Genomic DNA, 22,774 nt, shown 5'->3' with positions numbered 1-22,774 from the left:
GCAGGTGTTTGTGTCGGCAGTTGTTTGTAAACATGCATGGCTATGGCAGGTGCAAGCAACCTAACCCAACCCCACTCTCCTCACCCCTCTCCCTCTCCCTCTCCCTCTCCCTCTCCTCACCCCTCTCCCTCTCTACAATGACATTTTTGCAAATCGTCTGAGGTCTCTGTAAATGTTAACAATATGCAGAAAAAGTACCAGTGAAACTGGCTATGGAAAGACACTCTGATTAATAGTGCCTTCCTCATGCCTCTGTACCTTCTAAAATTACCTGACTTTTAAGCTTGCATATATTATTTAATTCCGCTTCAATTGTGAAACCTGTCCCAGGGGAGCTCTGGTTTAGTGGGGGTTGTACATACAACACAGCTATTACAATACCCATTTACCTATTTAGCACTACAAAAGGAGTCAACTGTTCTCCGCATAATGTTCAGGTGATGGTTTAATTATTGCTGTGCTATTTTTATTCATGCACACAGAAAAAGGCTTTCGTGGACCATAAAATTATGCTGCTCAACTTGCAGAACTGTTCCTCCGCAATAAACCGGACAATAAAGTTTTAGTGGTCGGAGTGAATGGCAAGGAAAGCTCTTCAACAAAAGATACTATAATCTCTTCGAGTTTTTTTGTGTTATGTAATTAGTTCCCTCGCTGACAAAGAAATGAATTGCTTTTCTTTAAAGTATGTCACACGCCAAAGTGCTGAGTTAGGTTGGGCATGTCCCTTAATGGCTTTATTGAACATTCCTAGGAACCCATGGCCCCCACCCCCACGGTGGCATGCGGAGGCCGCGGTCTTCCAGTCAACCTGCGCTGGCTGTTAGGGGACTGCCACCCTGAGCCTGGCAGGGTCCTGGAGGATGACAGCTGCTCATGAATGTTTTAAAGCTGGGGAATTGGTGATGGAGAGAGACAGAGGGAGGCCTAGCTTTGCTATGTTATACTATGAATATACAGGCAGTGTTGAGCAGGGGGAAGAATAAATCAACACTTTCTGAAAAGGTAAGACGATGGAAAGAACAACTCCCAGGGTATGTAGTAATCTTGTTTGATTGCAGTGATTTGCCCGTTACAGTGGAGGTTACGCAATTATAAGTAGGTTGTCATTATATTGAAAAGGTTGAAGATGGCAGCCTTTTTTTATTGTGCTGATTATTGGAACCCCACAAGCATAAACACAGTGCTTAATCCTCACCACAGGAACGAAATACAAAGTCATTCAGAAATGGGTGCGGTTTAAATCACCAGTTCTCCAAAAACACTCCATGTTGCACATCCTGAAATAGTGTATAGTTTAATTACAGTATAGCAATGCATGCAGACATCGGATTATTCATATTGTGCTTTGACTAATGTATTGGGCGCTGGTTCTATACATAGAAATAGCAAAAGAATGCTCAAGATTTTAACACTAAGAAACACGTTGCCTCTTTTGAGCTTTGCCACAATTATTTTTGCTTACTCTTTCTCATGCTAGGTTCCCAATTAAAATATGTTCGGTGAGGTGTCATAACATGAGACATTTTGCTCCCGACACTTTTGGAAACACCAAAGAAAAATAAGCTCCTCTCCTCATCATCACTTCTCAGGGGATCTTGTCTCTTAGGTTAACTGGTTCCTTGGTTTCATCCCAGTAAAAATTGTACAGTAGACTGTCAGTCTGGCAATCAGTCAATCGGCGCTCTGACTCCAGTCACAGTTAATTAGAGACACAGTCGAAAGCAGAGTCCCAATCAGCTGTTTTTTTCCATTGGACAACATAGGAACCTACCACGTTTCTATAATTACTCAACCCTCCTCAGTAATTACTGTAGACCCTGTAAAGGCTGCTGACTTCAAAGGTCCCCTGTCTTAAAACGTGTGTAAATGTTCATTTGCTCACACTTCATCTGTGAGAAAAGGATTTCACAAGCTTCAGGTCCAAAATAAACTACAATGTTTTATAGCAGCGCCATAAAATCAAATGAGACAGCAATTATGTGCTTGCACAATCCAAACAGAGTTGCTGGAACATACTATATCAAACAAGGTCTGACAATAATCAAGTGTTAAGTTTTGTGTTAGTTGCATAAGCAAAAAACAAAAGTCCCATGCATATGCTTTGAGTTGAAGGTTGTCACCTTGGCACATCATTTCAAAATTCTAATATTGTATACAGAAATTGTGATACCTGTCATGGATGCCACATGTGTCAAACTGCAGCTCCTTGTAGTTTCCCAGCCGTCCTTGTTGCACCCGGTTCAGGTCCATTGGCTGGCTGTTGATGGAGATGAGACGCATGCAACCCTGGAATGCCAATGTGGGGTTCTCACAGCCAGGGTCAGCTGGGGACAAGGAGGGACAGCCTAATGGAACACACAGCAGAAGGATGTTTACGTAACAAAACGTCTGCCAAACCAGCTTCTATTGTAATAATGCAAAGTATTCAGGCCGCTTGACTTTTCCCACATTTTGTTACGTTACAGACTTAAAACGGATTAAATAAATGAAATCTACACAAAATACCCTATAAGCTATAAAAACGGTTCTGAGCTTATGCCGTGACCGTTAGTGGTAGATGGTGGCATTCTGTCATCACAAGGGGGAGGTAGAACGCGGAACTATTGGTAGTCTAAACTGTGGCACAAATGTACTATCTTTTCGTAAATTAATGGAAGTGTTTTCAGTCTGAGAGTCTCTCTTCTCTGGCACTGGAGTCCTGCATCAGGCAACAACAAAAACTGTCGGTGATCCTGGAGTTAAGAGAGAACTTGGGTAAATACAATTGGGGAATTTCATTTGACATGTGGACTGACGATTTTCGAAAAATAGGCACGGTGGGTTTTCGGTTGGTCTCCCTCTAAAAACAAGAATACATCGTTCAAAATAACAAACTGGCTTTATTTACAAATTAGTAAGAATGTCTCACCCCATGTTCAAGTTTGGCCTTTCCCCCTTTATTCATTACAACCGCTCTCTTTCAGTTATTTGAAAACGAAATCATCTCCAAAATATTGTTATTTTTTAAACAAGCCATTGAAAGTTGGTTTCAATTTCAGTTTAATCTACCAGAAAAGACAGAACAAATAATACAACAAATTATTGTGGTTAAACTCAAATATACTATTTGATTAAAAAAACATTGTCAATTGGAACCTTTATCAAGTGGAAGGGGGGAAAAGTAGTGCAGGGCCGACAGACATAACACATTAAAGAACAAAATTGGTTAAAGAAAATTGTGATAAATAAAAATATATACCATTTTGCAAAATAGTTGGGAAGAGATTTTAGATGTACCGATTCCATGGCACATGGTTTATAAATTGACACGCAATTTTCCATTAATTACAACCTACTGCAGGCCACCTCTGGGTTTGAATTAATGATTATATTGAAGATAGAAGCTGCCTCTTAATGAGTTCTGAGAGATGATCTGTTATCCACTGATTATTATTACTATTATTATTACTGAATGACAGAGCTGGTCTTGATAAATCAATCCGATTTTTATTTGGAAATGTTAGGATTATTTTGCTCTTCATTATCACAATATTAAAAACTTTCAAATGCATTCATGAATTAAATAGCTTTAGCCGACATGTTGCGGTTCATCTGATGAAGGTGCACATGGGCCTATTTATATAATGAATATGAATTCGGAGGGCAGAAATGATTAAATATTAAAGCATTAGACCTCTCACTAAAGGTGTCAGTCATACAAAACTTATAATTAAAACCGTACTGATTTTCTATCAAATTAGTAAGAATGTCTCACCCCATGTTCAAGAATGGCCTTTGTACCTTTATTCAGATTACAACTGCTCACTTGCGATTATTTGAAAATTAAATAATACAATAAATATTGTAGTTTAACTCAAATATACCAATTGATTTAAAAAACATTATTTTTCAAAAAAAATATTAAAAAAGGTAAAACTTTGTAAATGATATCATAAATAGGACTGGTAGAGTTATGTTACACATGCAGCTAACACGGAAATGTCTGCTCTACCCAAGATTACAACCAACTAATTGCAGCATTACTGCAAAAATGGAAGAGGCAAGCAGAAGGGGGAAAAAGTAAGGAACTTGTCTATCGGCCCTGGAGGTATTTGAAAACGTGTTCTCAAACACTTGTTTTTCACAGGGGCTATTAGTAGGACACTATGTGGTCACAAAAACACGTCTCTGACATAGGGTCCTGCATTACTCTTGATGATGTCATTGAATGTCTCGCCAGCTTTGATCCATGCCTGGGCCTGCAGCACGCAAAGTTCTCTGTTTGTCAGACATATTATTGTGACAAAACTACAGAAGTCAGAAGATTACATACACCTTAGCCAAATACATTTAAACTCAGTTTTTCACAATTCCTGACATTTAATCCTGGAAAAGATTCCCTGTTTTCGGTCAGTTAGGTTCACCATTTTAGTATTTGGTAGCATTACCTTTAAATTGTTTAACGTGGGTCAAACGTTTCGGGTAGGCTTCCCCAAGCTTCCCACAATAAGTTGGGTGAATTTTGGCCCATTCCTCCTGACTGAGCTGGTATAACTGAGTCAGGTTTGTAGGCCTCCTTGCTCGCACACGCTTTTTCAGTTCTGCAAACAAATTGTCTATGGGATTGAGGCCAGGGCTTTGTAATGGCCACTTCAATACCTTGACTTTTTTTCCACAACTTTGGAAGTATGCTTGGGGTCATTGTCCATTTGGAAGACCTGTTTGTGACCAAGCTTTAACTTTCTGACTGATGTCTTCAGATGTTGCTTCAATATATCCAAATAATTTACCTTCCTCATAATGCCATCTATTTTCTGAAGTGCACCAGTCCCTCCTGCAGCAAAACACCCCCCACAACATGATGCTGTCACCCCTGTACTTCACGGTTGGGATGGTGTTCTTCGGTTTGCAAGCCTCCCCCTTTTTCCTCCAAACATAACATAATAGTTATATTTTTGTTTCATCAGGCCAAAGGACATTTCGCCAAAAAGTACGGTCTTTGTCCCCATGTGCAGTTGCAAACCGTAGTCTGGCTTTTTATGGCAGTTTTGGAGCAGTGGCTTCTTCCTTGCTAAGCGGCCTCTCAGGTTATATTGGTATGGGACTTGTTTTACTGTGGATATAGATACTTTTGTACCTGTTTCCTCAGGAATCTTCACAAGGTCTTTTGCTGTTGGTCTGGGATTTATTTGCACTTTTCGCACCAAAGTACGTTCAACTCTAGGAGACAGTATGCGTCTCCTTCCTGAGCAGTATCACGGCTGCGTGGTCCAAGGTGTTTATACTTGCGTACTATTGTTTGTACAGATGAACGTGGTACAGTCAGGCATTTGGAAATTGCTCCCAAGGATGAACCAGGTCAATTTTTGTTTTATGAGGTCTTGGCTGATTTCTTTTGATTTTCCCATGATGTCAAGCAAAGAGGCACTGAGTTTGAAGGTAGGCCTTGAATTACAGCCACAGGTACACCCCCAATTGACTCAAATTATGTCAATTAGCCTATCAGAAGTTTCTAAAGCCATGACATAATTTTCTGGAATTTTCCAAGCTCTTTAAAGGCACAGTCAACTTAGAGTATGTAAACTTCTGGCCCACTGGAATTGTGATACAGTGAGTTATAAGTGAAATAATCTGTCTGTAAACAAATGTTGGATAAATTACTTGTGTCATGCACAAAGTATATGTCCTAACCGACTTGCCAAAACTATAGTTTGTTAACAAGACATTTGTGGAGTGGTTGAAAAACTAGTTTTAATGACTCCAACCTAAGTGAATGTAAACTTCCAACTTCAACTGTATATAAAATGTATAACAGAGCCTTTCCATAAGTCCACTCCAGTTTCTTCAACTGTCTTCTGACTGTGATTAGAGCGATGTTGATGTTGTGCTGTGATGCCAGCAGATTCCAGATTGCCTTTGCCGATCGCTCATCATCTTCAACCATCAGTTAATTGATGGCTTGAATAGTCTTGTTGGAAATGGAATACAATGGTAAAATGTGTAGCATACAGTAAAGACCAGCAGTCAATTTTTTTAAGCATTATTTTCAGCATTATTAGGCCACCTTTACAGCATTGTAGCCTACTGTACCTGTTCCTTTTCCTGGGCTGTCGCGTTCGGCGTAACACAGGCAAATAGCACTGTCCGTGACCATATTCCCCAAGTCTAACAGCATTTTACTGACATGTTTAATTATTCAAGGCTCCTTTCTCTTCTCTGTGCTGGAGTTCTTTTAAGAATACAAAAGAAGTCATCCACCCTTGATGGGCTATCAGCAAGACAATAGACTCTTACCGGGTCCACCAAATGCATTGTTTTCTAACCACATCTGGATGGAACCATAACGAATTACTATGGGAATAAATATCACCCAAAGGCCAAAATGGGCAAACTTGCAATGTATTCGATGCTTAAGTACTCTAAAACCAGATTTGCCCCCCCAAAAATGCATCAACCCCTACAAATATATTCATTTATTATTAACCCTGCATTATAATTGTACAAAATCCCCTTAGATATTCATTTAGAATCCTCTAAAATGAATTAGATCTACTACTGTACAAGGACATTTTATTGATTTGCCAGTATTTTCGTTTAGAGATTCCGGTAAACTCTTTGATGTTTCCTTTTATGTGTCCTACCAATTACTATTGGATTATTCACCATGGCAACCAACAACATGTATTTCTTAGTTAGGATGGCTTGTGTGGAGATCAGACTGTCATTCATTTGATATTTGTGCGTTTTTGACCAAATGTACGTCAGAACAAATACTTATTTCACTTTTATAATATTCCTGTTGCTATTGTTAGATGTAAACACAAGAAATGTGTATGTAGAGGGGTAGCTTTCTTCAAGAGTTCTCTTACCATTTTGTACAATTGTGTGATCAGCCTACCAGTTGGTGTAACTGTAATGTTAATTCTTTTGAGAGGAATTATGCTGTGTTATTTTTGCCTATTCTCATTGTACTGTTGGTTTTGTCAGACTGCACAGTAGCCTAATAAACATATGCATTTTGAAATAGTTGTGTTTGAAATCTAATTCAAACCACAGTAGATGCTGCGTTTTTGGTTGATGCCCAAAATTAAAAAGAGTCAAAAGCATTTTTGAATTCAATCGCTTTATTGTTGAATTATTTAAGGCTCCTTTCTCTTCTCTGTGCTGGAGTTATTTTAAGAATAAAGTAGGCTAATGAAGGCTACAAATTGTTGCTTACTGAAACTCCCAAAGTCATCCAATTGTTATAATAGGATTTGAAGCAATAGCCTACCCGCGTGTGGTAAACTATGCCAGCACAGTTTCACGCTGCTCTGAGAAAAGCATGGGAACTGGTCTTGATAAATCTATTTGACTTTATTTTCACTGAATCTCCATTTGGGTATTGGTTAGCCTACAATTATGGTGTGGAAATGTTAGGATTATTTTGCTCTTCACTTTGTACAGTGCCTGTCACGACTTCCGCCGAAGTCGGCTCCTCTCCTTGTTCGGGCGGCATTCGGTGGTTGACGTCACCGGCTTTCTAGCCATCGCCGCTCCAGTTTTCATTTATCCATTTGTTTTGTCTTGTTCCCTTGACTCGCTATACTGGTATGCGTTTATTTCCGTGTTTATTTCACGAGGTATGTTTATTTGTTTGTACATATTATTGTGACTGTTTGCGAGTTTTCACTTTTGCCAATTGGCTGGAGGTTTCGACGCAGTGGCGTCCGTCTGTTGGTTTCTCCTGCCTAAATAAAGTGTGCGCCTGTTCACAACTCTCTGCTCTCCTGCACCTGACTCCGCTCCCAGTACGCACATCATTGACAGAGCCATATTTTACTAACGAAAACTCGGAGGGTTTAGTTTTTAGTTTTCCTTGGAATTAGAAACACCATAATATTAATCAAATTAATTAAGTTACATTTCTTAAAATCAATCCCATACACTATGATCTTACAAAAAAGGTTTTAAATTCTCTCGTACAGCCAATATTGAAAACAGTCAAATGCTTCTCAATGATGCCCTTTGGTGGTCAAACTAGGACAAACAAGCATTAATGGCAACAATGGCTGACACTTAAATAACATGCCATAGAATCCTGCGGCAGCCCGCAAGCTGTGCTGCAGTATGATGCAACTTCTAAAGGAAGTAAATTACATTTATTGGACATGATTTAGAAAGGCACACACCTGTCTATATAAGGGCCCACAGTTGACAGTGCATGTCAGAGCAAAAACCAAGCCATGAGGTTGAAGGAATTGTCCATGGAGATACGAGACTGGATTGTGTCGAGGCACAGATCTGGGAAAGGGTACCAAAACATTTCTGCAGCATTGCAAGTCCCCAAGAACACAGTGGCCACCATCATTCTTACATGGAAGAAGATTGGAACCACCAAAACTCTTCCTAGAGCTGTCCACCCAGCCAAACGAAGCAATTGGGGGAGAAGGGCCACGGAGGTGACCAAGAATGCGATGGTCCCTCTGACAGAGCTCTACAGTCCTCAGTGGAGATGGGAGAACCTTCCAGAAGGACAACTATCTCTGCAGCATTACACCAATCAGACTTTTATGATAGAGTAGCAAGACGGAAGTCACTACTCAGTAAAAGGCACATGGCAGCCCACTTGGGAATTCTCTGGTCTGATGAAACCAAGATTAAACTATTTGGCCTGAATGCCAAGCTTCATGTCTGGAGGAAACCTGGCACCATCCCTACGGAGAAGCATGGTGATGGCAGCATCTTGCTGTGGGGAAGTTTTTCAGTGAGATTAGTCTGGATCGAGGCAAAGATAATCTGAGCAAATTACAGAGAGACCCTTGATGAAAGCTTGTTCACCTTCCAATCGGACAATGACCCTAAGCACACAGCAGAGATAACACAGAAGTGGCTTTGGGACAAGTCTCTGAATGACCTTGAGTTGCCCAGCCAGAACCTGGACTTGAACCCGATCGAATATCTATGGAAATACCTGAAAATAGCTGTGCTGCAGCGCTCCCCATTCAACCTCACAGAGCTTGAGAGGATCTGCAGAGAAGAATGGGAGAAACTCCCCAAATACAGGTGTGCCAAGCTTGTAGCGTCATACCCAAGAAGACTCCATGCTGTAATCGCTGCCAAAGGTGATTCAAATCAAATTGTATTTGTCACATACACATGGTTAGCAGATGTTAATGCGAGTGTAGCAAAATGCTTGCTTTAACAAAGTACTGAGTAAAGTGTCTGAATACTTATGCAAATGTCACATTTCAGTTTTTTTTTGTTGGTGAATAAAGCAAAATATTCTAAAAACGAGTTTTTGCTTTGTCATTATTGGGTATTGTGTGTAGATTGATGGGAATAAGGCTGTAAAGTAACAAAATGTTGGAAAAAGTCAAGGGGTCTGAATACTTTCCGAAGGCACTGCATGTTAAGTTGCTAAGAGTGCTGACTGACTTACTGACTGGAGACATGCAAGCAGAAAATACAACATTTGTGATTTAGTGACAATCATGTAAAATTGTTAAACCTCTGTTATGGCAGAGAGAGAAGTCGCCCCCAAAAAAGAGAGCAGAGTTAAACCTGCCAAGACATGCCATTATACAAGTTGAAGCCTTTTAAAAGCAGCTTAGTAAAATGCCAGCTATCAGAAGATTTGAGATGTACAGTACATGGCAAGTTTTGGGAAGCTAAAGTTTGTACAGGGATTTATTAAGTTAATCTCTGTTTACAAGCCAATGTAAATTAAGAGCCACTATGGCACTTGAGTGACGATGCCAAAGAGTGAGGCTATTTAGGTATTACACTCCCCAGTTTCATCAAGTCCTTGCGTTTCTACTGTAAATACCAGAACATATATTCATACCTAATGAAGTATTGGTCATATTATCTGTCCTCTTACCTCCAAAGTAGAGGTTGTCTCCTGCGTCCATGTGGTCCGCCAGTTCGATTGTTGAGGACGGCTCGTTGTCCAGAGTCATGGTGACCTGGAGACTTCGGGAGCCGAGACTCACAGTGTGCCACAGTCCATCATTCACCTTGTGACCTGTGGAGACAGCGGGGTGTAGGTTCTGGGTGGTTTGGAGACTTTAAAATACACTATCAATCTCTGCACATCACTGTTATTTTACCATAGCAACTACACTGTTATAAAAACAATTTACAATTTTTTTTTACAGTTTTATATTTATATATACAATCTGTTTGTCTGCAACAAACCTCTGCATTCACTCTGTTGCTCTCGCAGATGTTGACTTTATGGATCTCCCTCCACACTACACACACATTTCATATAGTTTCCCTTACATTACCAAATAAACAAAGGATCACCAACAATCCCCATCTGTTGTGTTTGTAGTTCCATTCTGAGAAGGAACCAATGGTAAACCTCAGTGGTATAATCTTTGGTTTTTGATTTAATTAAGCTCAGGCCTTTACAGTGAAGGGCATCCAAGCTCTGTGTGTGTCTGCTCTGTCTACAATCCCCTCTGTGCTTGCCATCTGCTTGCAGGGTTGCAGGCTAGGAGAATTACAATGGAATGTAATTAAATGTGCTAGATTTCAGGCAGTAAATTGTTTGAAACAAACAAAAAAGCACACCTGGTTCAAACATTGACTCTGAGAAGCCTCCAACATGCAACAGATGGAGGACGACCTTGGATTGTTACTGATAACATCTTGATTATGTTGCAGTGAGTGAGATCAGTCTCAAATGAGCACACAGACACAGAGACGGGTCAAACATAACTCTGTCTGTGTGCTTGGTCTTGCTAATAAGCATGTAAAAATAACTAAATCCAACAACATGGAATCCCACCTCAATGCATATTTCATCTCCCCATTGTTAAAAAATGGACAAAACCAAATGCTTATCTTTTTGTGTGACAGACCTGGGTTCAAATACTATTTCAGGCATTTCAATTACTTTTCAAAACAAGTATTCTTCGTGCCAGTTATGATTTTCATGGAACAGATTCATTTCATGTGTCATGTGGTTATTCAAAATGATAGCTAAATGAAAACGATACAAATATAAAAGTAACTTCTATTGCCATTGCCATTATGTCAAAAATTGCCCTACATAAAGCCATCAAATAAAAACATTGCAGCCTGCAGGTAGAAAATATGCTGATAAAAATGAATATCCTATAAATCACATTGGATATGCATGGCCTGTCTGCAAGGAACTTGAAACATTGTATCAGCTATTAACTTGGTCCAGCCAAAAGCTCCTGCTAGCAAACTTTCAACATTGTATAAAATATTCTGGGCCCTCAGAGTTTCAGGTGGCAGTGAGCTCCCGGACAGACAGACACAGCTGTAGGCTATTTGCCCAAGGGATAAAAAGTAATTAGGTAGGCCTTTTTTATGATGTTTCACCGGATCAGAGCATTACATTTTTTTCTCCATTCATGCTGAATAGTTATTGAAAGGGAGAGAGCTGGAAAGATTTTTCAAATTAGCTCGGTTGAGGAACTATTCTCACTGGATGTAAAAACAGACTTGTTTACTTGCTGTTTGAGGTGAAGAAAAATGGTGAGTTTAGACAATCAGAAATAGTATCAGATCCCCAAATAGGCACATTTATAAGCCTACATTTGCGTGCAGGCCAGGTAGCCTAGGCCTACTTCTATGCGTAAACAGGTGCGTGTTCTTACTCAAGACTGACAGGAATGCTCCAAACAAAAGACAATTAATACTTGTAAATGGAATGAAATAAACCCAAACTTTTTTCTCACAAGTGTAGCCTAGGTTGCGCGCTACGCAAATAATGTGTCCACTCCTACAAACACAATGGTAAGACTGTAATAATAATACATTGAATGCATTAACAGAAATTACCGTAACCAAACAAACATTGTAGATTATGGTAATTAATGTTAAATGTACCACTGGTAATACTGGTGTGCCATCCCCGCGGCCTCCACAATGGATTAGTCCTCTCAGACAGGCCTGAATCCAAGAGTTGTCTCGTGTGCCATATGTATATAATATAATAATAAAATATGCCATTTAGCAGACGCTTTTATCCAAAGCGACTTACAGTCATGTGTGCATACATTCTACGTATGGGTGGTCCCGGGAATAGAACCCACTACGCTGGCGTTACAAGCGCCATGCTCTACCAACTGAGCTACAGACGGACCGTTTTTATATATATTTTTTACTACTTCACTAAAATAATCTTGGTCGACCAACAGCCTATCGACCAAACAATCGAACAATCGACAAAATGGGGTCAGCCCTAGCAGATTCTGTTGAAATTGTTTTCTTAAAACTTCTTAGGGATCAAATCCCGTTAACGGGATCGATTTGACAACATACGGTGAAATGGCAGAGCGCCAAATTCAAATAACTTACCATAAATATTAAACTTTCATGAAATCACACAAACCATACACCAAATTAAAGCTACATTTGTTAATCCAGCCAACGTGTCAGATTTCAAAAAGGCTTTACGGCGAAAGCAAACCATGAGATTATCTGAGGATAGCACCCCACCAAACAAACACATGACATTCATATTTCAACCCGCCGGGCGCGACACAAAACTCAGAAATAACGATGTAATTTATGTCTTACCTTTGAAGATCTTCTTTTGTTGGCACTCCAAAATGTCCCATAAACATCACAAATGGTCCTTTTGATCGATAAATTCCGTCGTTATATATCCAAAATGTCTATTAATTTGGCACGTTTGATCAAGAAAAACCCAGCTTCCAACTCGTGCGACATGACTACAAAATATCTAGTAAGTTACCTGTAAACTTGTTCCAAACATTTCAAACAACTTTCCTGATACAACTTTAGGTATTTTTTAACGTAAATAGTCAATAAAATTTAAGACGGGATAAACTGTGTTCAATACCGGATGAAAACAAAGTGGAGCCTGCTTTCAGGTCACGTGCCTCTAACAAACAGTACACTTCACTTTACCCTCATTCTGAACTGCCCTACTTGTTCATTTCTCAAAGGAAAAACATCAACCAATTTCTAAAGACTGTTGACATCTAGTGGAAACGATAGGAACTGCAAGCAAGTGTCTTAGAAATCCAGATCCTCATAGAAATCCCATTGAAAAGAGATATAATCACAGACATAATTCAAACAGTTTTAGAAACTTCAGAGTATTTTCTATCCAAATCGACTAATAACATGCATATCCTAGCTTCTGGGCCTGAGTAGCAGGCAGTTTACTTTGGGCACGCTTTTCATCCGGACGTGAAAATACCGCCCCCTAGTCTTAAGAAGTTTTAAGTGGAAGAAAAAGGAATGAAACATGGATAAACATATCTGAATTTGTACAATAGAAACTATAATTTCAAACTGTTGGACGAATGATTACACCCTAGATCAGCTAGATGCAGGCGAGAGTGTGCAAGGCGGTATTGAATGTGCCACTGTCTATCACCTTGATTACTCTCATTTGTCTCTCTACCTGTGCACCTATGTTGTAAATCAGGCTAGGTTGTAGCAATTTCATGGTGGATTTAGCGAAAATGTAAGTATCATGTAGTAGCCAATTTTACACTGAGCTGGGTGGAATATGAACGACAGTCATCCAATATGCTGTAATAGAAATAAGGCTGTAGATGTCCTAACCAACTTGCAAAAACTACAGTTTGTTAACAAATCTCTTGTGGAGTGGTTGAAAAACGAGTTTTAATGACTCCAACCTAAGTGTATGTAAACATCCAACTTCAACTGTACATTTGATATATAATTTTACTGCAAGAAAAATATTAATTCTGCAGGAGTTATGGGAGAGGATATAGACCTACAGTCAGTCTCCAATTTTCAGTTTCCATTTAACCCATCTGAACAGTGCAGTTGGCTACAGTTCCATTGACATGCCAGAGGCGTATTCTAAGTCCCTGTCTTGTGAATGTCAAATGTGTATAGCATGCTACACAATCATCACACATAACTGCAACCATATTCTTTTACCACTTCACAAACTCTCCATTTCGCAGCTTTTTTCTTGAATTAAACTGTCCTTTTTGCCTGAGTGGATGGACTAACTTTTTTTACCAGTTCTCAAAAGTATTTGGCGATTGACGTGTAGGCTATTTGGCACGCATATGGTTAGGCACTAAAGCTTAGGCTTACGCAATAATGCCAGATAGACAACAAAATAATTATAGAAAAACCTCAATGTAGCCTACAGATACACCCATCCTTTAGCCATACAATATTTAATTACCCTAACCTCGCTCACCCTTCGGAAATACAGTGCCTTCGGGAAGTATTCAGAGCTCTTGAGTTTTTCCACATTTTGTTAGGTTACAGCATTACTCTAAAACTGATTCAATCGTTTTTATTTCCTCATCAACCTACACACAATTTCCCATAATGATGAAGGAAAAACATGTTTTATAGACATTTTTGCGATTTCTTTTTTTTTTTTTATGAAAAATTACATTTCATAACTATTCAGACCCTTTACTAAGTATTTTGTTGAAGCACCTTTGGCAGCGAGTACAGCCTTGAGGCTTCTTGGGTATGACACTACACGCTTGGCACACCTGTATTTGGGGCGTTTTTCCCATTCTTCTCTGCAGATCCTCTCAAGCTCTGTCATGTTGGTTCGGGAGCGTTGCTACACAAACGGGTTCAAGTCCAGGATCTGACTGGGCCACTCAAAGACATTCAGAGACTTGTCCCAAAGCCACTCCTGTGTTGTCTTTGCTGTGTGCTTAGGGTCGTTGTTCTGTTGGAAGGTGAACCTTCGCCCCAGTCTGGGGTCCTGAGCGCTCTGGAGCAGGTTGTCATCAAGGATCTCTCTGTAATTTGCTCCATTCATCATTCCCTCGATCTTGACTAGTCTCCCAGTCCCTGTCGCTGAAAAACATCCCCACACCATGATGCTGCAACCACCATGCTTCACCGTAGGGATGGTGCCAGGTTTCCTCCAGACATGACGCTTGGCATTCAAGCCAATCTTGGTTACATCAGATGAGATTATCGTGTTTCTCATGGTCTGAGATTCCTTTAGGTGCCTTTTGGCAAACTCCAAGCAGGCTGTCATGTGCCTTTTACTGAGTTGTGGTTTTCATCTGTCCACTACCAGACAGGTCTGATTGGTGGAATGCTGCAGATATGGTTGTCCTTCTGGAAGGTTATCCTATCTCCACAGAGGAACTCTAGAGATCTGCCAGAGTGACCATCAGGTTCTTGGTCACCTCCCTGACCAAGGCCCTTCTCCCCCGATTGCTCAGTTTGGCCGGGCGGCCAGCTCTAGGAAAAGTCTTGGTGGTTCCAAACTTCTTCCATTTAAGAATGATGGAGGCCACCGTGTTCTTGGGGACCTTCAATGCTGCAGAGATGTTTTGGTACCCTTCCCAAGATCTGTGCCTAGACACAATCCTGTCTCTGAACTCAACAGACAATTTCTTCAACCGTATGGATTGGTTTTTGCTCTGACATGCACTGTCAACTGTGGGACCTTTATATAGACAGGTGTGTGCCTTTCCAAATCATGTCCAATCAATTGAATTTACCACAGGTGGATTATAATCCATTTGTAGAAACATCTCACGGATGATCAATGGAAACAGGATGCACCTGAGCTCAATTTTGAGTCTCATAGCAAAGGGTCTGAATACTTATGTAAATAAGGTATTTCTGTTTTGAATTTTTAATCAATTTGCAAACATTTGTAAATTCATGGGGTATAGTGTGTAGATTGATGAGGGATTTATTTTATTTAATACATTTTAGAATAAGGCTGTAACGTAACAAAATTTGGAAAAAGTTAAGGGGCCTGAATACTTCCCGAAGACTCTGTATCTGTGGGGACATCGGGTTATGAGTCAACCTACACATCACTACCCTGTAACACTCACATTTTACCATTGATGGCAATGTATTGAGAAAAACTTCAGCTACTGTGACATTTTACCTTTTGCAAAAAACGTGACAGGATGACATTTTTCTATGATATCATGAATACAAGAAGTTGAATATTGCAATGAATTTGGAAATACTCAAATACACAGACTTAAATACATTACGTTACATTAACTCAGGTATTTGAGAATTGTATTTTAAATAAGTATTTAAAAAAAAAAACATTCAAATACAATTTGGTCGACTACTTGGTACTTGTTTTGGGCTGTGTATTTGAAAATAAGTAAATACACAGAAAAAATCATTAAAAGATGTAATACTCAAAAACACATGTATTTGAACACAGGTCTGATTTGTGAACTCATAAGAGATAAGCACAGGTCCAACTGAATGGATTCTCTCTTCTTATAAGCTTTACTCATAATCTTTACTATCACTATCAGACTATCTCTGTGTAAAACCACAAACATACTCTGCAGTAATAAAATGGGTTTCTCATTGTCTGCCCTCTTCACTAGAATACAATAGCCTTTTATAATCTGAGTCCCCATAGGCAGAACCACTGATTCCAGCCCATAGTGTGGCTCAGCTAGGCTAGAGGCTGTTGGCCTGGCCCTCACCGGTGGAGACCTCTTCTTTCTGCTGGGCTGACGTGTGATGGGTCAAGCGCAGCCGGCTGTTGCTTATCTGCAGCTCCAGTCTCTGGGGCTCCAGGGACAGCTGGGTGGAGAGCAGTAGCCCATCTGGGTTCCATGTTCTGAACTGGAAACGCACCGTGAAGCCTCCTGAAGCAGACGGCGTGGCCGGGAGCGACAGGAAGCTGCTGCTGGAGCTCAGGAATGTGGTGGACACCAGCTGGGGCTGCGAGCACGAGAAGGTCACGTTGCCCTGGTGACACACATGGAACACATAGTCTTACAGTCACCTTGCTCCGATCAAGATCAACTTTCAACATTTAGGGGTTAATTAAAAATCCTTACTGGCCCCCTTCTAGAAAGAGAGAAAGAAAATGGCGGGTATAGTACGAGACCAACAAAAAAAGAGAGAGAGAGAAAGAACAATAGAGAGAACAGTGGAATGAGATAAAATCAACTCTGTAGGGAGCTGGGTTACATGCCACTGCCAACCCCACTATGACTCCTAGGGACAGGAAGAGCCAGTACAGAAGACATGAGTTTCTGTACACAGGAAAAGGTCAGAGCAGTGTGGGGATGAACACATCATCGATCCTGGTAACATGGAGTGGCAGTGACATGGAGCACGTTCACTAAACCCTCCACAGGGACTCTTCCATCAAATCAACCAAACTTGATTTCAGTATCCTCCTATTTCAATAGGCTGACACTAACTCACACCGAATCATTGATAACTTATTTATGCTAATGCTATTTCAGTGTTAGCGGATTTGTTGTTAGAGGTTAGGTGACACCCGTTGTGTATCACACCTCGTGTTTGGGGCTGTAAGACCACTGAGACAGAAAGTGTCTCAAGGTTAATATCCATTAAGATGTATCTTTTAGGGGCTGCACAAGGCCCTGACATCTCTGAGAGGACTACCTTAAATAATGCAATTTACCTCGGGCTACAGAAGGTAATAATACCGCTATATTGAATGGATCACTGAATACAGCTCCTGCTCCAACTCATCACTGAGCCCTGATCTCTTTCCAAAATAAGAACAAGAGAAGAAAATAGAAGAATATTCTCTCAGCTCTAAGTGGTTCTTGCCATGCACCCTGTATTCACATGGATACCTATCCGCAGTCTGTAATTTGTTATGCAACAACTGTTACGGTTCACTAGTTCTCTAAGGTTAGGTGTTGTTAACCTCCACTTCTAACACAATGGAGCATTATCACTTACATAAGTTAATATATTGGTAATTCAGCGCAAAATAAATGTGGCCTTGGACTACAGTTTATGCATTACAAATGAGTAGCTGAAAAGCTTTTACCACACTGTAGATCTGAGGTTTGCGTCGCTTGGCTAGGTCAATGATGTTGATCCCGTTGTAGTAGAGGTTCTCGATGCAGCCATGGAAGTTCTTCCTCAGGAAGGTGCCAGGCTTACCTGGTAGTGGGATGCCCCCGAAGCTGAGCTTTGATGAGGAAAGAAGGTGAAATATATAAATAAATAGAAGAAAAGTCCCACGAAAGTATAGTGTCAGGTTGAAACGAGATGTCAGGTTCTAACGAGATAGACCAAGTATTATTCTTAATCTCACCCTGGTATTGGGGTGATGTGTTTTTCCTGACTGGATGATAGTGGTGTAATCTACTCAGAGATACTGTAAGGAAATATTATGGATGTTTGGATAGACACACCTCATAGTCCACCTCCAGAGAGTCTCCTTCCCCCTTGGTCCTGAAGTGCAGTGTGTGGGTGTCCACGGTGAGGTTGACTTGCTTGTTGAAGCGCTCGATGAGGACAGAGTGCCAGTGCTGGTCATCCAGAAGACTGCCTAGAGTGACCGCAACACGACCACTGCTGAACCGCAACCGGGTGTCATCTGAAGACAAAAAAAAACAAATTGAAAATATAAGCATGGCCTTTTTAGGATTTAGGACTGGTCGGACACCACAGAGTGTGTTAACAGAGGCAGCTGTTGTCTGTGTGTGTTGTGCTTTTTCTCCAAGTTGTAAAAGCAAGCAGATCAGAAACTGGCTACTCGTTATTTGAGTGATGTTGCTGGCAAGATAACTGCTGTTTGACTCAACATAAATAAATATATATTTATTCCCCCAGTGCTGAGTTAGTAGTGTAACTGACATGTAATGTTAGCCAATGCATTACATGTTTCATCCCCTCTCGATGGAAGTGCTGTCTGAAGTGAATGAACTAGCTAGCTAGCTATTAGCTACCAAAGCCAGTTCAGCTCTCGGGTCTAGCTACAGTATCTGTCAGGTAGCAGTGTTTAACCGTTCTTGTGTGTATGGGAATGTTTTGTAGCCTTTGTTTCAATCTTGAGTTGATGGGTAGGCTACAGTCTGGGATCTGGGAATAATGGTAATTTCAATTATTGAACCATTGACTCTATTATTGGATAATATAATGTATAAATGTACAGCAAGGTACTTCTTTGTCATGCCTCATCTGAGCAGGATCAGATGGCGACAGTGGTCTCAGCAGGATCAGGCAACCAGGGAAGAGCAGTCTGTGATGGCGTGGAGGTGAACTTTTGCAGATGCAATACTTTGTCAGACAGTCTGACAAACCTCTAAAGATGAGTTCCAAATTGTATTAAGGGCTGATATAGAGACCACATAAATTTCTGTAGTTTAATACCATCCATAGAATGCACTATATACCAGTGAACATGAATATAATCGACACAGAAATGTAATTCCACTGCTAGAGGTGTAAAACACAAAAGGGGGCATATCTGAACAAGAAACTGTTTAACCTAGCGTTTATAGCGACTATGAAATGCATTGCCATTAATTAGAAGGTTGATTATCATTCCACAAAGTCACAATGGATGGCAGAAATGTCAAGTTATATATCACTCAATTTGATTTATTACATGATTAAAGGAATTTTGTGCAACTATCATAAGGTCTGGATGCCTTATATGGAATAATGTATGAGAAAAGGAACCTTTGTTAAAAACATGCCCACGTCAGGGGAGATAATTATTTAAGAAATCCCTAGCTGCTGGGTTGCTCAGTCCTGGCCCTGGGGGTCTGCCATACTGTTGGTTGTCACTCTGGCCTTAGACAAACACACCTGAAACCAATAGTGAATGTTTCACGAAAATGATAAAGCTGAGCGGGGTGTGTTGGATTTGGGCGCTGCAGGGCAGTGGACTCTTAGGGACAGGACGGGGAAACCCAGCTATATAGTGCAAGTAAAAACAGCTCTACAGTAGTATTCGGCCTGTGATATGAATTACAGTGTCCTCCATATTTATTGGCTCCATACTCCAAAATTTTGGATTTGAAATCAAACAATGACTATGAAGTTAAAGTGCAAACGGTCAGCTTTAATTTGAGGGTATTTTCATACATAGAATGTAAAAAATGAGCAAACCCTGCCCACCCGGGGCACTGGGTCAAGCAAAATGAACCCACCCAATGGAACCCACCCTCTTCCCCAGATAAGACGTGTGGCTAGTACTTGCCCTTGCTCAGAAAATAGCTGCTGTAATGAAAATGGGCTTCCATAAAGTTGTTCAACAATCTTGAGCAGATGGCCAGGATATGGATTACATCTGACTACTTTCTACTTGGCCTGTCAACCGTCAAACCAGAGACAGGTGTGTTGTTGGTAAGTGGCTCAATTTGGTTTATAGCTATGTCCTTACTTGACAGGCTATTATGCTGTGATGTAACTAGCTAAATTAATAGCCTCTACCTGACGTGTAATGTAAGAGGAAGATTTGCATAGCTAACGTTGCACCTGAAGACAGGTCTGAAGAATGGCGCTGAAAAGTATAGTGGCCGTTTTATGGGCTCCTGACCAATTCTGCTATTATATGTGTTTTTTTTGTACATAATGTTTCCTCCGTTTCCTATGACGAAAAGAGCGTCTGGACCTCAGAACAGCAATCACTACTCTCAATTTGAATGAAGATCTCTACTTCAAAGGGTTGGCGGCGCAGGACATACTGATCACTCCGGACCAGGCCCTAATACCGGACAATCGGAAGAGGAAGAGACGGCAATGTAGAGTCCGAAATGCGGGCACCCTGATGAAACTACCCTCTCTTCTATTGGCAAATGTACAATCACTGGAGAACAAACTGGACGGGTTCCGTTCGAGACTACCCTATCAATGGGACCTGAACAACTGTATTATCCTATGTTTCTCAGAAATTTGTCTGAACAAGGATATTGTTAATATACAACTAGCTGGTTTTTCTATGTATCGGCAGGACAGAATGGCAGTGTAAACTCAAGGGGGGTGGCGTGTGTCTCTTTGTTAACAGCAGCTGGTGCGCAATCTTTAATAGTAAGGAAGTCTCTTGGTTCTGATCGCCTGATATAATATCTCATGACAAGCTGTAAACCATACTATTTAACAAGAGTTTTCATCTATATTATTCGTAGCTTTCTATTACCAGTCTATCTATCACCACAAACCGATGATGGCACTAAGAACCATAAAACAGACAAAGCGACAATACAGAACTATGATCGAATCCCACTACACCGGGCCTGACACTGGATGTGGCAGGGCTTACAAACTATCATGGATTATGAAAAGAAAAGTGAAAGTAAAGTATGATGTGGAGAAAGGAGAGAATGGATGAGTTGATGAGTGAGGGGAAGCAAATGATAATTATGTAATCACCAATTGTGAATGAAGACCAGGTTGGGCTATTCTATTGTATTGATCTATTACTTTATTTAGAACCTTAAAATGGTCAGTGGCATGTATTCATGGATGCCAAGGTATGATATGATCCTTAACTAGCCTCTCAAAGCACTTCATGATGACATAAGTGAGTGCTATGGGGCAATAGTCATTTAGTTCAGTTACATTCACTTTGTTGGGTACATGAACAATGGTGGGCATCTTGAAGCAAGTGGCAACAGCAGACTGGGATAGGTAGAGATTGAATTTGTACTTAAACACTGCAGCCAGCTGGTCTGCGCATGCTCTGAGGACGCGGCCAGGGATTCCGTCTGGGCAAGCGGGTTAACACACTTAAATGTCTTACTCACGTCGGCCACGAAGAACGAGAGCTCACAGTACTCGGGAGAGGCCCACGTCGGCGGCACTGTTATCCTCAAAGTGGGCGAAGAAGGTGTTTAGCTTGTCCGGGAGCAAGACGTCTGTGTTCGCGACATGGCTGATTTTCCCTTTAAAATATGGGATTGTCTGGAGTCTCATATCTGAGCCATTAAATTGTGATTCCACTTAGTTTCTGTATTAACGTTTTGCCTGTTTGATTGCCTTACGGAGGGAGGGCATAACTAGACTGTTTTTAGTCGACCAGATTTCCAATCACCTTGCTGTGGTTAAATGCGGTGGTTCTGTAACATCTGCTTCCAACTCACACCCTCAAATACGTAGATCCCCTGAACACAGCTCACTTTCCAGCCCACTTTCCAGCTCCCACTCTCAAACACCTAGATCCTATACACCTGTATATCATTATCACACACTATTTAGTTCAGTTCTTTGCACCCCATCACTGTGAGGTATTGTTTGTTTTGTGACACACGTCTTTCGGAGCGCTGTCTTTTCCTTTGATTTACTCCTCCCATGTATGATAGTTTTTGCCTGCCTCACTAACGACTCCTTTTTCCTATACCCTACCTGTATTTAGTCCTATCGGATTTCCTGTTATCTACCTATTGCCTGACATCTCGGACTACGTTACTAGCCTTTTCCCTCCCTGTACTGTTTCCCTTTTTGGACCCCTTGTGTATGACCTTCTGCCTGCCCCTGGACTCAGCTACCTGTCTCCTCCTGTGGTCCTTTACATTAAACACCTGTTGCGCCCTGCGCTTGAAACCAGCTCTCTGTCTCCCATTGTGTTCATCATCGTGTTCAGATTCACACTTTCAGTTTTGCGCAAATGCTGCCATCTATGCAGGTTTTTTGGTTTTAATAGGTTTTAATTGTCACAGTGGGAACAATAGTTCCTGGTGAACTCAGTCACTGTGTCAGTGTTTCAGTCAATGTTATTCTCAGAGGAAACCCGGAACATTTTCCTGCCCGTGTGATCAAAACTGTCTTGAAGCATGGATTCCGATTGGTCAGACCAGCGTTAAACAGACCTCAGCACGGGTACTTCCTGTTTGAGTTTCCGCCTATAGGAAGGGAGGCGCAGAATGGAGTCATGATTTGATTTGCAGATGGGAGGGTTGGGGAGGGCCTTGTAGCCATCGTTTACTTTTAGATGTGTGTATTGTTGTGTATTGTTAGATATTACTGCACTGTTGGAGCTAGGAACACAAGCATTTTGCTATATCCGCAAAATCCTAACTATGTGTATGTGACAAGTACAATTTTATTTTATTTTAAGTGTCTG

The 22,774-nt window shown here is 40.8% G+C and overlaps 1 protein-coding gene across 1 annotated transcript in view; it reads right to left on the bottom strand.

The window, feature by feature from the left end:
- LOC118367004 (contactin-associated protein-like 5) overlaps positions 1–22,774 on the bottom strand; it is a 115,163-nt gene that overhangs the window by 26,699 nt on the left and 65,690 nt on the right. Inside the window, exons 6-10 of the mRNA XM_035749919.2 lie at positions 18,117–18,301; positions 17,747–17,890; positions 16,413–16,680; positions 9,845–9,988; positions 2,174–2,348 (exon numbers count right to left, since the gene is read on the bottom strand). Coding sequence (XP_035605812.1) covers positions 2,174–2,348; positions 9,845–9,988; positions 16,413–16,680; positions 17,747–17,890; positions 18,117–18,301 — 916 coding nt within the window. The remainder of the gene's footprint in view (positions 1–2,173; positions 2,349–9,844; positions 9,989–16,412; positions 16,681–17,746; positions 17,891–18,116; positions 18,302–22,774) is intronic.

Source organism: Oncorhynchus keta, chromosome 34, assembly GCF_023373465.1.
Source record: "Oncorhynchus keta strain PuntledgeMale-10-30-2019 chromosome 34, Oket_V2, whole genome shotgun sequence".
Classification (NCBI taxonomy): Eukaryota; Metazoa; Chordata; class Actinopteri; order Salmoniformes; family Salmonidae; genus Oncorhynchus; species Oncorhynchus keta.
This window is presented reverse-complemented; position numbering and strand designations above follow the sequence as displayed.